Below are 16077 nucleotides of genomic sequence, written 5' to 3' on the forward strand. Positions count from 1 at the left end.
AAAATTAGCAAGATTAAGATAGTATTTATTGCATGGCACTAACTTTAAAACTAAAAAAATTCAAAATGTTTATTCTTAGTTAAATTTTAATTACAACTACAACTAAACCAGTTACTTTTGTTTTTGCTCCAATATTTAAATAAGCCGATTTGCTTTTGAATTCATGAGTCCTAATGGTTCACAATTTCAATTAATTTTAAATTGAAAAACAATGTTTGAGGGTTCGTTTTTAAACGTGCTCTTGATCCATACAAAAACATGCACAGTATATTCTGACAATGTCGCTTAGAATGGAGGAGACACAACCGAGGCTCTTCTTGTAATTTGTAGAATATAATTTTATAGGTTCGATTGAGTTATATTGAGAAAATATGTAAGTATGTAAAAGAACAAACTATTAACAACAACATAAATAAAAATAAATAATACATATGTAAAATAAAAAAAAATGTTAATTGTATACTGTATATGTATATATATATAAAAATTTTCGAATTTATCACAACTTCATTCTATTGGTTTTAATATGTTTTCATATTAATTTATAAAATGAACTGACCACATTTCATTGGCATTCAGTATGTGAAGAATGAGAGATGTTGAAGGGGAGAAGATCGTACAGAGGATGAAGGAGTTTAGGATAGTCAATTGGAGAAGGTCTTCATACTTTCATCAGAAAAAGTCTCTGAATCTAATTTTTGTGCAAATAATAAGGGAAGAATTGAAGCTTGGGGAATTTACTTATGATGACAGATATATAAAAGACTAGAATGACAAGTAAAAAATTTATGTAATATACGTTTCGAAGAAATTCTTAAAGAAAAAAATTCTCTTTATGTTATTTATACCGCTATGTATGTATTTAATTTAATGATCATCATGTCTTTACATTAAAAAGACTTTTTAAACAATACACGACGTTTGTTTGTCTTGTTGTTTAGAAAGTTTTTTCTAATATCATTTAGAATTATATTCGTTTTATTACTTATTATAAATTGTCTACTTTGTTTTTTTTTTAATTATTATTGTCGACACCATTCTCAGACTTATTTTTATTACGGTTGGGTACGACATCTTAAGTGACGTTCTTGACATTTGGCAAGTTGAGTATTTATTTTTAAAATAATTTTTAATGTTATTATCTAGTTAAGTGTTGTTAAATAATTCACAAATTAAAGTAAATAAAATGCGAATATATTTGAAGAGATTTCAAAGTTCTTTGGCTGCAGCTCGTTTTAAAGATGAAATGCAGAAAAATTTCATTCAAACGAACTTATTCCAAAAAACTTTACTAACTATTGGTTCGGCATCAGTAGCACTTTTAAATCCACATAGAGGTGATATGATAGCTTGCTTAGGAGAAGTGACTGGTACTACAGCATTAGTTAATATGCGAAATAAAATGCTTGAAACGAATGAAGGAGTCGAAATTCTTAACACTCAGCCACGAATAAACTCTAAGACTGTTTGTTTTAAAAGTCTTTCTGAAATGCCCAAAAACACTCTCGGTAGGGTGTACTATGATTTTATGATTGACAATAAAATAACAGCAGATTCAAGATTACCAGTACAATTTATTGCCGATCCTGATTTGGCTTATGTTATGCAACGTTATAGAGAAGTCCATGACCTTGTTCATTCAGTATTATTTATGAAGACTACTATGCTTGGGGAAGTAAGTCATTGTAAACAACTATGTATGTTAAATTATATAAAATAATGATAGCTAGAAGCTTCTCAAATTACTGAGTTCAATTTTTTTCTTAAATTTGTTAAACCCATCAATGATCTTCCATTTTATTTTTATTTAAAATGTAAACCATTTCTTTGTGCATATTTTCAAGGAACTTTGAAGCTAATCAGCTATTTTTCAAGAACTTTATAGAGGAAGGGCACATCCATTCATATTCAATAAATGACATAATTTTGGAATTTTTGTTTAATATAGAACATCTAATTTTTTTTTTATTTTATTCACATTTGAAAGTCATGTCTACTCTAGATGCCAGCGCAATCAGTGCTGAGAACTAATTCTAGTCCTAATTCTAACTCACTTTAAAGGTAACTGTGAAGTGGGTAGAAGGAATACAAACAAAATTACCAATGTGCATCGGAGGTGGTATCTGGGGTGCTGCTAGGTTAAAACCTAAGCATAGACAATTGTACCTTAATCATTATTTACCTTGGGCTATTAAAACTGGAAAAAATGCCGCTTTTTTACAAGGTATTTTATTGTTACATTTTATGAGATTTTGAGTTCCATGATATATTTTATGATTGATATTTGCCTCTTTGATGAATGTTGCTATTTTATATATTAATAAAAATTTCAGGTATCTATTTTGAAAAGAGATGGGATCAAGATATTGATGATTTTCATAGAGAGATGAATATAGTTAAACTTAATGTTAAATAAAGACATATTGTATGTATAGTGTTTGTTAAATTAATAATTTATTGGTGTTAATAACTTAAGTGTTTCTTTCTTTTTCATTAATTTGCAGGAAGTCATATATTAATATTTGTTTTTTTATTTAGTATTTAATGCTCATGAGACAAATTATATATACCTTTGAAGTACTAGTAACAAATTAGAAAAGTAATTGTTAATAATTAAAAGAAAATTGATAAAAATATATGTGTATATATTTCTTTTTAAGGCAGCATGTGTGTTTTTTAATCAAAGTAACATTTCTGAACTTCGACCATTAGGATTATGCAAAGGAGTTGTGTGATTGTCAACTTCGACAATCCACTCATACCACACTCTTCTGGAATTAACACATCTCCAAAAAGTGGCACTTATCGTGTCACCTTTTTGTACTCTTAGGGGTGTCTGTAAAAAATCATACACAGATAATTTTAGCTAAGTAATTAATTTGCGATATAAGAAAAAAGAATAGGTTGTCAAATTAATTCATCACTGCAATTCAGATGTAATAAACAATTGAAATATATATATGTATGTCTCAATTATACATTTTATATTGTATTTTTCAAATATAATATTTAAGAAATTAATAGCATACCCTTATAGGAATGAAGACTGGAAACCATGATATCATTCCTGGGCTATGAGTATCAGGCACAATACTCAGCATCTCTTTTCCATATAAAACACAATCAAAGTAGCCACCAAAACCATGCATAACATTGTCTTGTTTAACCTCCCACGTGACTGTTGTAGATCTTCGGTTGTCGGTTACTTTTAATCCTCTATAATCTGTGACTTCTTGACCGTCTTGATTTTTAATTCCTTCTGATGGGTGTTCAAATGTAAATACTGGCTACAATAATATTAAATGTTATTCATATTTACTGAACATGAAAAATATTTAAAAAAATAACTGTAATCAAATAGGTAAGATTTAAGATACTGAACCTTTGTCTCGGCTATGTTATGTTTATTTTGCATATAAACAACCCATAATGTTTCCAGATTTTTTTCTATTTGTTGTGCATTTCCTGGAGAAGCAGCTCTAGCTGCTGCCCATAGCCTGGGTGAACATATAGGTGCAACATATGACTTGTATTCCCTAGGTATTGATATGCCACCAGGTCTGAGAAGTCCAGCCGCTCCATCTAAACATTCCGGTGATAGTTCATTGTCTCCCCATGAACCTAAGAATAGTAAAACCATTTTAATTTCTTTTGAAAAATAGTAAAGTATCAAAATGGATAGTAAATTATATTTACACTACTGTATATTTAGGTTTCAAAGTAATTATAGATGTTATATAATATTAACTACCTAGCAGTTCTGAAACTATGATGTCAGCCTTAGGTGATAAATTTATTTGTCTCATATCTCCTGGTATAACAGTAACGTCACGATCCCGCCAGACTTCTCGTACTTGAGCTGCCAGTACTACTACAGCACAGGGATTCTTTTCAACTGCTATCACCTTCATTTGCAAAATAAGCATGTATAATATTCAGGAATTTTATTTGCTCATTAATTATTGAATTGTTATAATTTAAGTTTTTATTATAAGTAATTTTTTCTCACCTTTACTTTGCAATTAGTGATATCAGCAGCATTAAGTGTCGCCCTCACAAGAGGACCTCGTCCAGCCCCTAACACCATGACTGTAAATGGTCTGTCATTTTCTACAATACCATTTTTACCGGATATGATTTCCTTAACATTTGTAAGACCTGCAGAGTCTTCCTCTTGAATCTGCCCAAAAAAGTGATCTTATCATTTTAACAAAAAAGTTTTTATAAAAAATATTAAATACATATCATAAAATAATCTGATAAACAATGAATAAAATGTGACAACACTCATCACTTAATCTTAATTATAGATATTTATAATTATTTCTTATAAAAAAACAACCTTTTTAATAATGGTCAGTAAAATAAAATTTAAAAAACCTTCATTTCCTCTTTCCTTTTCATCTGAAGATCACTGAGAGCTTGGGCTATTGCTTTTTGGTATTGGTCATATTTAACTGGATCTTTTTCAAACACATTGTATGTGTGTGTGTCTAAATTATCTGCTAATGGTTGCAAAGGAGTTTGTAAAAAATCTTCCCATCTGAAGAAAGAAACATTTATATACATACATATGTTATTAAGTAAGCAGCTGAATTTAACAATTACTTGTAATTTTTATTACTGGTGGTATACCCATCTAGAAAAAGTCTAGATTCAGGTAAGGAACATAGGGAAATAAGACAAAATTTGTCAGTTAATAAAAAAGGAACAATAGGCTCAGATGGACCAAAACATGTAAGCATCTATAATATAAAAAGAGTAGGTTAAAAGCAAATATGAACAAAACTTCTACAGCCAATTTGCTAAGACTATATTGAGCTCCTACCATATCATAAATGATTATGTAACTAGTACAGTCAAAATTTTTACCCTCTTGCATAACTAAGCATAGGATCATCTACAACATAAGGTCGCCTTTTCCACAACCTATATAAATACTGTAAATAATATACAATATTTGATCTTCTCGCACCGCTGACAATAACTTGAGCATCTCTTTCTACCATGCTTACAACTATTTGTTGATGAGCTCTTGATAAGACAGGATAACTGTAACAAATACAACAAAACTGAATTTTAATTGCCAAAATCAAAGAGCTCCATAAAGAAATTTTTATACTTTTTCTTTAGTAATTCAGGTTTAAGGTAAAGCTCTTCACCATTCGTAGATAATTTTAATAATCCCAAAAAGAGATTATAATTATTTTTAATAGATAATTATAACAAACTGTTATTAAAATAGAATAAATAAGTTCTCACATAAGAAAATTTATTTCTAACAAACTACTTTTCTGGTGTATTCCTATTATTTAAATTAAAGATATTTACATTTTATTAAAATATGAAATGAGTTTTATATGCTCACCCCTTTTTATTGTTATGGAAGAGTGAGGTAGGTAATATAATGGCCTTTACTGGTTCACCAAGCCACCTGTTTACAATATCTTTTGAGGGTAAATCGGCTGATATTTCTAATACAACACCAATTCTTTTATCCCAACCCATACATTCATGAAATTTGGTCCACCAGTGCCATGGTTCATTCCAAGCTTCTTCGTTACTGTTATCTTCATCACAGACTCTCATGGTTCTGTGACAAATCATAGGCACACTCGTCCAAATTAGTGTCGGATGGTGGCTAAAAAAAACAAACATGTAAATAATTTTGTTATTATAACCAATAAAACAAATAAAGTTGTATTAATCCTTTTAACATAATAATTATTTTTTAAATCATCATGTATAAATCTTTGATGAGAAAATGTTCACATATATATCAGTGTACAAACATCATCCTTACCTCGTTTCAAAATAAGTTTGTAAGATTCTAGCTAAATTATTTGATTTTCTTGAATGTAGTGATAACATAACAGCTGGAAGACCTAGACCTCGGCAATAAGCTAGTTCCTCATTCAAAGAGTCTTCATGACGTTTTTGTACTATATGTGATGGAGAATCTGGATCTAAATAACCAGACACTCTTCCAACAACTCGGCTATTCCAGTCTTGAGGAGATAATATCATATCTGACCGCGTAAAACCCCCAACAGTATTGCCTGAAGGCAGCGAAGACAGCCGGAAGCGTGGATGTACAATTTGAGATACAATAAATGCATAATTAGCATGCAATGCTTCAGTAAGACATGCTTGTAAATCTGGAGCAATTGTATAATCTAGGCCACAAGAAATTTCTTGCTGGGCCATAATGACTTATACCTCTAGAAGCGTAGTAAAATTTAAATCTATATTTCAAACTACGATATCGTCAAGCACGCTAAACTTAGAAACATAGAAGTAAGAAAACGTCAAACTTCAAAGTCAACCGTAAACTGTTACAAGTTTTAACGAAAAGGTTAAATTGACAATTTCAAACTGCCCTTGTCATTTACAACTTCAAGTTCCTATGCATTGACTTGAAATATATTTAATTCTAAGAGTCGATAAATATGAAAAAGTGATTTTTGGACTCTTCACGCTAAACAAAACCACAGAACTGTTTTAAATTATAATCTTTCAGTAAAATCTAGAGGGGGAAGGCTTTTTTGAGAGGCTTAAATTAATCAAACCCATTAGAGATATTATTGAATAATTTTTGAAAATCTGCCTGATCCTGAATTTAAACTTGCGTTCATTATTTATAAAATATTAATTGAGTTGTTGGTCTGTAGCATTTTAATATTTAAAATATTATAATTGTCATTTTTATGTTATTTTGTAAGAAAGTTTCAAAAAGACTAACTATGTATTTATTCTGTCGTTTATAGTATATTTTATTTAATAAATCTAAGTCTGACATTAGAACCGGAAATGCATGAACTAAATGAGTGAACGGTCAATATTATTTTAATTTTGGGTTACACCTGGAGCAATTTGAATCGTTGTGGTGGTACTTTTATTATTATACCTATTCTCTATTAATAATATTTAATTTAGACGATTTAACAAGAAATGGAATGTTGTATTTTTATTTATTTATAGGTTTAAAAATATATTTAAAATAACATATGTTGTACTAATTTACGTAATATGCCATAAACATTCAATTACAGATTTGCATTTTTCAGGTGAAAAAAAAAAGAATTTTGACAATATGTATTGTTTTCTGCATCGATATTCCACTCAACACCACAATCCAACAAAGTAAGTTTTATCATTTTTAAAACCATAGTTAAAGATTTACATTTGTAAGTTGACTCTGAATTCTGATAAAAAATCCCGCCACCATGGTTTATTTTCAAATTTCATTTTGACATTTTATTTTGACATTTGTTTTGGCATACTTAACTCACGTGTATATATGTTTATTAAGCATCCTTAACCTAAAATAATTTATTTAATAATAATTTGTTTGTTATTGAGTCCTCGGTTAAATCTTGGGTGCCGAGACTGTAATTTTCTACTTTTTACAATGACAGTAATCAAACAATTAAGAAAAAGTAATAATAAATTGGCGCTTGATCTAACTAAAGAATTAAATTTTATAAAAAATGTTTTCTCCGTCTTATCTATACCATTACAAAAAAAAGGTTTGTCTTAAATTATTTAGTCTTTATTATGGAAATATATGTCATTTAACTAAATATTTTTTTATTGTTTCTTCAGGTGATATGGAAGATCAAATGGATTTTGAAATTGTTGGTGATAAACCAGAACAAAATAATAAACCGCAACCTGCGAGAGCGAGCAATATTTTAGAATTAAAGGAAAGATTAGAAAAGATTAAGTCCCAGAATAACTATAATTTGAAAAATAAACTAGCAAAAAAAAGTCTCAATAGCAAGTTAAACAAAATCAAAAAGCGGGAAAAGGTTAAAATTAACAAACATAAAGTTCAAGCAGTATTGGATTCAGAAAACCCAACAGAGAATAAGAAGAATAATGTTAAACCTAATGTAAATGCAGCAAAACCAATTTTCAACAATGAAGGCAAACTAGTGTTCTCTAAGTTTGACTTTGCAAAACTAGGTGACAGAGGTTTGTTGAGATACAACTTTATTTGTTATATTATAGTCTATGGCACTTGGGGAAAGTGTAGCTTTCCAATCGAGAAACATTTTTCACATTAGTTCAGTAGGTTCGGAGCTCATTCAATGGCAACAAATGTATAAACAAATCTTTTCTACTTATACTATTAGTATAGATAAATAGAATATTCTACAAGCAGGACCTTTTTATGGTCTGATTTGACTTAAATTTTAAAAATACCAATTAAAAAAGATCAATAAAAGTCTATTTTGATATCTAAAATTTAATTATAATTCTAAAGGAAAATTTAAGTTCTGTAAGATAGAAAATAAAGTGATTTAGTATTAAAATTGATATGTTATGTATTATAATTATATTTACTTTCTTGATTTTACAATTCATTTAATGGATTTAACCACTTTTTGTAGACAGGGGATCAAAAGGTAACAAGGATCCTAAAAAACTATTGGATAATTTAAAACAGCAGGAAGAAAAGATTAAAAATATTGCAGAAGTTGACTCTGAAAAAGCAAAAGAATTGAAAGAAAAAATAGCATGGAAGAATATACTTCAGAAGGCTGAAGGAGAGAAAGTTAAAGATGATCCTACATTGCTTAAGAAGTCTATTAAGAAAATTGTAAGTTTACTTTTATCATCAATAACATATATGGGAAGCTCTAACTAGTCCCCTAACAATGAGTTGGCTATTGTTACTAAACACAAACAGTTTTACACTAAATCACTAAAACTTAACTTGATGATAATAATGTGTAAGACTGTGAATGTATTCTAAATTTGAGATATATATCACTTCTTTCCCTAATACTAATTTATCACAATTTTATTATACCCATACTTGGCACACTGTAATATGTTATTTTTTTAAGTAACTAGGTGTTTTTGGGTCTCAAAGAAGTTTTGATTGAAGACAAAACTGTTTGGTAACATTTTATTACTAATAGAAATGTGGTGAAATAAGTTGCCGTAAAATAGTAACAATTCATTTTTCACTCCGTTTTAATGCTTTGTCAACAATGACTTTATTTAGTGTCCATATAAGTTATACAGAGGCAAAGTTATAATATAAACTTTGACGTTATTCCACTTTGATGTTATTGTCAGTTGAAAGGTTGCTTGTTGTAATGTCTAGTATAAAACAAAAACAAGAGGGTCTTCTTGTTTTGGTTTAGGCGTGATGCCCTCTGCTCTGGTATTAATCATATGGAAAAATTATATATAATTTCATAAAACCATAATATCAATACAACCAATTAATAACTGAATGCATCGTTATTAATACTAGATTTATATGAAATGAAATTCTTTGTAATAATTGACAGATTTGTATTAGATATGTGTTAAGGCGAGTCTTATTTGACCTCCATTATTGTTACGTAGTACAAAATCCTAATTGAAATGTCCTCCAATGTATCATTACCAACAAAGACAAAGTAATACAGAGTATGGAACAGGGAACCTACATTGCCTAAGTGGATGATCGTAATTTTCACATTGCTCTTATATGGGGTTTTCCAATAGGGACGCTTGAACTTTGACAGCTGATTGCGGCCATGTTGTTTGAGTGACAGCTGTCAAATGCAGTGTGTTATATTTATTCCGTCCTCCCAAACCACCATGGAAGGTTACAGTGTCTGGCAGCACGTGCAAATCATAAAATTGTTTTATGAAAATGGGTCTTCAGTTCAAGCAACGTTCCGCGCACTTCGCCCGTTTTATGACGACGATGATTGTCCTGCCGAGTCGACTATCCGTCGATTGGTGGACAAATTCGAGTCAACCGGGTCAGTTAACAATCAGCCGGTTCCCGTGCGTCAACGTAACGCGAGATCTGCCGAGAATATCGCCGTTGTGAGTCATCGAAAATTGGACCTTTCGTGTGCGCGCCACCAACCGAAGCCGTGGCGGTCATTTGAATGATGTCATATTCCATACATAATGGGGTCGATAGACCTTCCAAATAAAAAAAAAAATTCGCAAATATCTTTCCTACATGTATTTTTTTTTGCATTTCAAAGATCAAGCGCCCTTAATGGAAAACCCTATATTTAGTTACTTAGTGTATGCAAAAAAACACTATAACTCAATGCAAATCGATTTTACAGGAGCAAATCAAGAAGGTGAGCAAAAAGAAATGGGAAAATAGAATACAAAGCGTTGAAAAGAAAAAGGGAGACAGACAAAAGAAAAGACAAGAGAATATTTCTAAAAAGAAGAAGGAAAAGAAAGCTAAAGTTGTAAAACAAGCAGTCAAAAGAGGAAGAGTTGTTATATGATATTTTTTAGGTAATAAATGTTTTGTAGAAATTTTTTTCAGTTTCTTTTTTAAATTACCTAAACAATATTAATCCATCATAGACATTCATAAAGAAATAAAATATTAGCAACAGTTTCTTCATTTATTTGTGGTATTGTATTACATTTTCATAGTTTAGGGGCTATAATGATAACGAAAAGATCTATTTATTACTTAGGTAACGGTAGCAACTCTTGCAAAAATAATAGTGTTAGTGTAATAATCATGTATATAATCTATTAGATTACAATATTATATATCCATTGTACCCTAAGATTGCTTTAGTTTTGGTGGAAAATAATCAACTTGTTATGCTGAAATCACACTGTTTAACAGTCTATTATACTACAAATGTAATACAGATAAAGCTAGGTATATTCTATGTAATAACTAAATTCATATGAACACATTTTTTCTTATTTACTAGGTGCATAAGTTATTTTAAACACCACACTAATATCTACACATAAAATTAAAAAAAAATCTGTTACATATATCAATGTATGTAATCTTACAACAAGATCTCTAAGTATTAATTCCATATTTTGTACTATTGTACTAGATGTCGTGTAAACCAGAACTGAATAAAAATATTAAATTCGAACATTGCTGTTATACACTGCTTAATACGTTATCAAACACATTTTAACAACAAAAAAAAAAAAATTAAATACATTGACATTTGGTATACAACAGTTACATTTAACGCAAAGATTTTTTTTTTTAAATAATTGCTTCATCCAAATTAATTATGAATACATTGCACTGTAGAATAATGAAGTTGCAATACTTATTGTCTAGGTTGTAATTGACGGTTAATATGCATTCTCAGAATTAAGAGTATTGAGAATCGATTATATAGTAATCATACTTTCAGTTATATTGCATTGGTCATCATTCATCATGAAAGTATTACCAGAAGACAAAAGTTAAAGGTGTACTTATGCCTTTAACATACCGTAACATACATCTACACTAAATGATTTATAATAAAAAAAATAAAAATAAACACAATATGTAAAAAATAAAACAATTGTAAATAGCAACAACTAAATATGAATATAAAGCCTCGAAACAGAAGCCTCTCTTTCGAATAAAGTCCTAATAAAATTAATTAATAGTTATAAAATGTTTGACAAAATAGAACGTGAATATTATTAAATAAATATTTGTAATGATAAGGCCCTTCAATGTTTAACCATTTAAATATACATACAACGTAAAATAATGAATGTATACTAAAATTTGTTATTAATACAGATCTCTTTTGAGGAAAATTTTAAGTCACAACTTTTGCAACCACTAAGAGTTGTTTACAACAAGATTTTTGTTAAATTCTTTAACTATTTATGATACCAATTAGGTTATTTTTCTATAACTTGATAATTATTAAAAGTGTATAAATATTATGAGTCGAATTACTCAACAAAACTTTTTATGATTACAACATTTTTTGCGGCTAAGCCAGTCATTGCACTTTACAAGATTTACCTAAATCTAAATACATTATCAAGAAACAAATTCCCATAAATATTTATCTTTAAAAATATTCAGATAATATGCCTAATATGCATATCAAATTATATATTAAAATGTCTTTGGAGTAGAGTGTACATTGAGCACTGGAAAAATAGTATACCCTCCATGTACAACCTCCAATGACAAACTACATTTGAAACTTAATAACTATGATCTAAAAATTATAAAAAAATATAGCTCTTACAACATTCCAAAATAGAAAAATAAAAAAATGTTTAATGTAATACTGCACACTAATAGTATTATTCTAAATCAGTCAAGGCTTTATATATTGTTTATATTCAAATAATAAATAATGTTATGTCATTTTAAAAGTTAAGATATAAATCTGGTCTGATCTATTAGTAAAGCTGTTCCGTGGAAAACTTACAGGTGTACTATATTATGGTACAAAATAAAAGGTGGGGCGACCATTTGAGCATATTCATTAACATATTTGCAATGGAAATATTTATATTTACATTTCGATTACATATGCTCAAATGGTATAAACTTATTCTACCTGTGATTACTTACTAGTTACACCCTAAATTTAAATGGTAATTATAAAGCAAGTTGTGAGGCGGGATATTTGCATCAGTCTTGTGAAATTCTCAATTGTGTAGTTTATTACTGTCATTGATTGAACCATTTGGTTATCTGTTAAAACGAAATTAGAATTATTTGAACTTAAAGTGTAATATATCGGCTAGTTCATTTCTGATTTTAAAGATGACAGAGTAGCATCAATAACTCTTCCGGCGGCATAGCTAGGTATGTTTAGGTAGGCTGGTTTATCATGCTCACACAGTCCTGGCTGGGTACAACAATTGTTTAGTGGTGGTGTAGCTGCATTTGTTGAACCACTACTACCAGCTTCCTGTGCTTTACCTAAACATATCATTTTGTGGCTGTTAAATTGCTCTAAAGAGCGTAGCTGTTCTCCACAAATGTCACATTTTAGTTCCCTAGCATGAACCTTCTTATGGCTGTTCAAGGATCTCGAGTTGTCAAATACCTTAGTACACATATCACAAAACTTTAGTACTTTCTCACCCGTGCAAACCACCTTGTGATTGTTGAGTCTATCTAATGACATGTAACGTTTATTATTGCAAAGGTCACACTTGAACTGTTTTTGGGGTACGCGGCCGGTGTGTACTTGCATATGTTTACGTAAGTTACTTTTATCCTTTATATATTTTGAGCATACAGTACATTTGTTCACATCTTTTCGAGTATGGTTCGAATCTAAATGTCTCCGTAAATGAGATTTTTTGTAAAATGGTTCCAAACAGATTTGGCATCTAAATGGTTTTTGTGCTGGATGAACACCCGTTAGATGTGTATTAAATTCGAGAATCGTAGGATAGCTTTTTCGACAGTGTGGGCAATGGAAAAGTTTTCGACAGATAGATATACTCGAATCACAAAAAGGATCGGAACAGTCATCACAAAAGGAATCCAGTCCTGCTGGAGGTGGAGGTGTTTGTGTGGTTTGAAATTGATCCAGATCACTTTGTAGAGTGTCGTGATCGGGAGTACCTGCACCGCTGGGTTCTTGTTTTACTTTTGTTTGGTCACTGCTTTCTGAGAAATTATCTTGTGATTGTACACTTCGAGATGTACTCGCTAGCATCCACCAGGGATTATAATGCCAGGTACCAAGACCGCTTTGGATCCCTTGTCCTTTTAAGTCACTTTGTTTTGTTTGAGTTTCAGCATTAGAAAATCCTGATAAACTCGGTAATTCCTGGTGTTTAGGTTTTGATGATTCAAATATACTGTGCGGTGATATAATATTATCAAAATCGCTGGTATCATACTTTCTTTCGTTTTGATCAATCGATTCTTTTTTAGACATATTTTAAGGTTTCTGAAAGGTAATACAGTACTAATTTAGAATAAATTACATCTCAAAACTAAAATAAGTACGGTATTGAGAGGAACGTCTATACATTGTTTTGATAAAGTTAGTCAAAAACATTGGTCACAAGTAAACAAACAACGCAAATGCGCGCACTATCTTGGTTTTATTATCTCCAAATTACGTTCTTTTGTATGTTTAAGTTAAGCTATTCTTGAGTATTTACATGATAATTGCATTATCTTTGAAAAACAAAGTAATGTAATATACATACTTTTATTGAACTTTCCCTTATAAAATTCAATAAATAAAAACCTCAAAGGAGTTCAGCCATTTTGTTTAATTGCGATAAGCGCAGACAATATACATTTTTTTTCTTGTAATATAACAGTCTATAAAAGTAAATATTTTTCAGAAATTAGCTTTCCAAATAACAATACGTTATTGATAATTCCAACAATAGAAAAAATTTTATTTTAGTAAATATTAATAATATAAATAAAATATTATTTTGAAGTACTTTTCGACTTCAATTAATTTTCAGTCTGTGTGTATAGTTGACAATTTATTAAATATGAATTATCAATCATTGTAATATTTTTAATAGGTAGTTAAAAGATAAATCGCTAGATATTTATGAAGCCTTGAATGATTTGAAATGTTTTTTTCCTGAGTTGAAAACTATTGTAATAATGGATCGTTTTGGAACGTCTATTCTGAAAACAATTTGGAGACCTACACTTAATTTTGTAAGGTTAGTCTTATATAAAACATAACATTTAACATTTTTACTTGCTGTTTTATATCTGAAATAAATAAATAATTTGCATTGCAGGACCAGATACTTCGCAGATAAAAACAGATTAGTAAGAAGACATGGTTACGAAGAGAAAATCTGGAGCGGCGGTTTAATGCCTCGGTCTGAAGGAAAGGTTCTACCAATTCCAGAATATCGGTAATTATTCCCAATAAACATTTCTCCAACATTTATAATAATTTAATATGAGCCATTTAATTTTTAAGACCTGCCAACCCATGGATAGAACGTAAGGCACTTTTTGGACAAAATGATTATATTGATATTCTTGGAACTGGTGAAATCCATCCTGTGAAGACATTGTACTCTGTACCATCATGGATAAGAGGTGTCAGTGGTATAGAGTATCATGTAAGTTTATAAATAGTAAGGTCATAAAATTCTATTTGAACGTGTCTATATTAGTAGTAGTTATGCTATGCAATAAGTATGAAAGCGTCATCACCGTTGAAGTACATATTGTTTAAATTATGTATAATACTAATTTACTTTTTTATATTAACCAGATTTTGCTCAGGAAAAGGAAGATGTTTGCAAACACTGGATCACCTCAAACCAGGCCGACAAAGTGGAAAGAGTATGAAAAGAGATTGTCTTTCTTGTACAGAAAACTTAATAGAAAAACGAAAACTGGTTTCTCTTCTACATAGAATATAAAGTTTATTAAAATATTTTTCATAGTTAGTATAAATGTGTTTTATTTCATGTATATAACCAATATTTTTCTTTATTATGATTTAAAATCAGTTGACGAGGAAATTTGAGTGAATATATTTTGTTTTCAAAGTATATCTTGCATGAATTTTTATTATATAATATTATATGTGTGACAATACACATTGTGCATGTAAAAAATTGTCTTAAACTCACAACAAAAAGTGATTTATATGCAGAAAGTAGGAAGTGTCACATACTAACATACTATAATTTATTATAGTACAATGTCATATATATATATATATCTTATGCAATATAAGTAACAGCAAATAAAGATTTTTTTTTCTTCAATCTGTACATTTTAATATATGAAGCTGTCAATAAAAAGAACACAAGCAAAGTTCACATGAGGTTTGGATGTATGTTTAGTGTGCATACATTATTATACTTAACATTAGCAATAACAAAAGTATTAAATGAGTTTGTATTAGTGCTGTAGTGACATCTAGTACAATTTAAATAATATCATTGGTCTCGGTTCCCTCTTTCACAACTGGCGTTGGTTCACATTCAAATACTTTTAATACACAGTAATTGTTATTCTAATGTGCAGTTGTAACTTGTATCAATATAGCTTTAACTTGCCTTGTTGAGAGTATTGAGGAATTTTTGTTCTAATCTATTATCATTAGGTTATGAAAAATATGTCGTCCTGTATAAGTACTAATAATAATTTTTAAATGTCTGTTAATTGAATAGAAAAGAGACGAAACTACATTTTCTGCATTCTATGGATTCACCGTGCAGGTGCCTATTCCATCGCATTGCAGGTAAAGGAATATTAACAGTGCCTAGGACGTGCGACCCAGGTGTATATATATACTATGTATATACTTAGATTTGAAGGCTCTTTATACCTCACCAAATTTGAAAAGA

The 16077-nt window shown here is 29.6% G+C and overlaps 5 protein-coding genes across 5 annotated transcripts; 3 read left to right on the plus strand and 2 right to left on the minus strand.

Moving 5' to 3' along the window:
• The first annotated feature begins 264 nt into the window (after positions 1-264).
• Positions 265-2475, plus strand: LOC116766680 (ubiquinone biosynthesis protein COQ4 homolog, mitochondrial). The gene is made up of 4 exons (XM_032656714.2): positions 265-373; positions 580-1675; positions 2062-2224; positions 2334-2475. The coding sequence occupies exons 2-4, from the start codon at positions 1187-1189 to the stop codon at positions 2414-2416; spliced, it is 735 nt and encodes a 244-aa protein (XP_032512605.1). The 5' UTR covers positions 265-373; positions 580-1186; the 3' UTR covers positions 2417-2475.
• A 149-nt stretch (positions 2476-2624) lies between these two features.
• LOC116767416 (protein arginine N-methyltransferase 5) lies at positions 2625-6324 on the minus strand. Its single transcript, XM_032657731.2, has 9 exons — positions 5804-6324; positions 5369-5641; positions 4873-5052; positions 4381-4543; positions 4010-4180; positions 3752-3905; positions 3383-3621; positions 3030-3287; positions 2625-2836 (listed from the first exon to the last, which is right to left on the minus strand). Exons 1-9 carry the CDS (start codon positions 6205-6207, stop codon positions 2681-2683), a joined length of 1998 nt encoding a protein of 665 aa, XP_032513622.1. The 5' UTR covers positions 6208-6324; the 3' UTR covers positions 2625-2680.
• A 947-nt stretch (positions 6325-7271) lies between these two features.
• Positions 7272-10297, plus strand: LOC116768650 (surfeit locus protein 6 homolog). The gene is made up of 4 exons (XM_032659429.2): positions 7272-7529; positions 7606-7977; positions 8397-8605; positions 10092-10297. Exons 1-4 carry the CDS (start codon positions 7412-7414, stop codon positions 10260-10262), a joined length of 870 nt encoding a protein of 289 aa, XP_032515320.1. The 5' UTR covers positions 7272-7411; the 3' UTR covers positions 10263-10297.
• Positions 10298-10364: 67 nt separating this feature from the next.
• Positions 10365-14018, minus strand: LOC116767861 (zinc finger protein 235-like). The gene is made up of 2 exons (XM_032658373.2): positions 13942-14018; positions 10365-13676 (listed from the first exon to the last, which is right to left on the minus strand). Exon 2 carries the CDS (start codon positions 13662-13664, stop codon positions 12510-12512), a length of 1155 nt encoding a protein of 384 aa, XP_032514264.1. The 5' UTR covers positions 13665-13676; positions 13942-14018; the 3' UTR covers positions 10365-12509.
• Positions 14019-14227: 209 nt separating this feature from the next.
• Positions 14228-15175, plus strand: LOC116765692 (large ribosomal subunit protein mL51). Its single transcript, XM_032655273.2, has 4 exons — positions 14228-14421; positions 14503-14622; positions 14691-14835; positions 14991-15175. Exons 1-4 carry the CDS (start codon positions 14360-14362, stop codon positions 15132-15134), a joined length of 471 nt encoding a protein of 156 aa, XP_032511164.1. The 5' UTR covers positions 14228-14359; the 3' UTR covers positions 15135-15175.
• The last annotated feature ends 902 nt before the right edge of the window (positions 15176-16077 follow it).

The sequence above is a fragment of the Danaus plexippus genome (assembly GCF_018135715.1).
Source record: "Danaus plexippus chromosome 3 unlocalized genomic scaffold, MEX_DaPlex mxdp_30, whole genome shotgun sequence".
In the NCBI taxonomy this organism is placed as follows: Eukaryota; Metazoa; Arthropoda; class Insecta; order Lepidoptera; family Nymphalidae; genus Danaus; species Danaus plexippus.

Excerpts from the sequence above, each read along its gene's own strand:
- LOC116766680 (XM_032656714.2), top strand. The coding sequence starts at position 1,187 with ATGCGAATATATTTGAAGAGATTTCAAAGTTCTTTGGCTGCAGCTCGT. Across the intron at positions 1,676-2,061 it reads AGACTACTATGCTTGGGGAA|GTAACTGTGAAGTGGGTAGA; the intron begins GTAAGTCATTGT and ends CTCACTTTAAAG. Across the intron at positions 2,225-2,333 it reads AAATGCCGCTTTTTTACAAG|GTATCTATTTTGAAAAGAGA; the intron begins GTATTTTATTGT and ends TAAAAATTTCAG.
- LOC116767416 (XM_032657731.2), bottom strand. The coding sequence starts at position 6,207 with ATGGCCCAGCAAGAAATTTCTTGTGGCCTAGATTATACAATTGCTCCA. Across the intron at positions 5,642-5,803 it reads CAAACTTATTTTGAAACGAG|CCACCATCCGACACTAATTT; the intron begins GTAAGGATGATG and ends TGTTTTTTTTAG. Across the intron at positions 5,053-5,368 it reads TTCCATAACAATAAAAAGGG|TTATCCTGTCTTATCAAGAG; the intron begins GTGAGCATATAA and ends TATTTGTTACAG.
- LOC116768650 (XM_032659429.2), top strand. The coding sequence starts at position 7,412 with ATGACAGTAATCAAACAATTAAGAAAAAGTAATAATAAATTGGCGCTT. Across the intron at positions 7,530-7,605 it reads TATACCATTACAAAAAAAAG|GTGATATGGAAGATCAAATG; the intron begins GTTTGTCTTAAA and ends TTGTTTCTTCAG. Across the intron at positions 8,606-10,091 it reads AGAAGTCTATTAAGAAAATT|GAGCAAATCAAGAAGGTGAG; the intron begins GTAAGTTTACTT and ends TCGATTTTACAG.
- LOC116767861 (XM_032658373.2), bottom strand. The coding sequence starts at position 13,664 with ATGTCTAAAAAAGAATCGATTGATCAAAACGAAAGAAAGTATGATACC.
- LOC116765692 (XM_032655273.2), top strand. The coding sequence starts at position 14,360 with ATGGATCGTTTTGGAACGTCTATTCTGAAAACAATTTGGAGACCTACA. Across the intron at positions 14,422-14,502 it reads CCTACACTTAATTTTGTAAG|GACCAGATACTTCGCAGATA; the intron begins GTTAGTCTTATA and ends TTTGCATTGCAG. Across the intron at positions 14,836-14,990 it reads TCAGTGGTATAGAGTATCAT|ATTTTGCTCAGGAAAAGGAA; the intron begins GTAAGTTTATAA and ends TATATTAACCAG.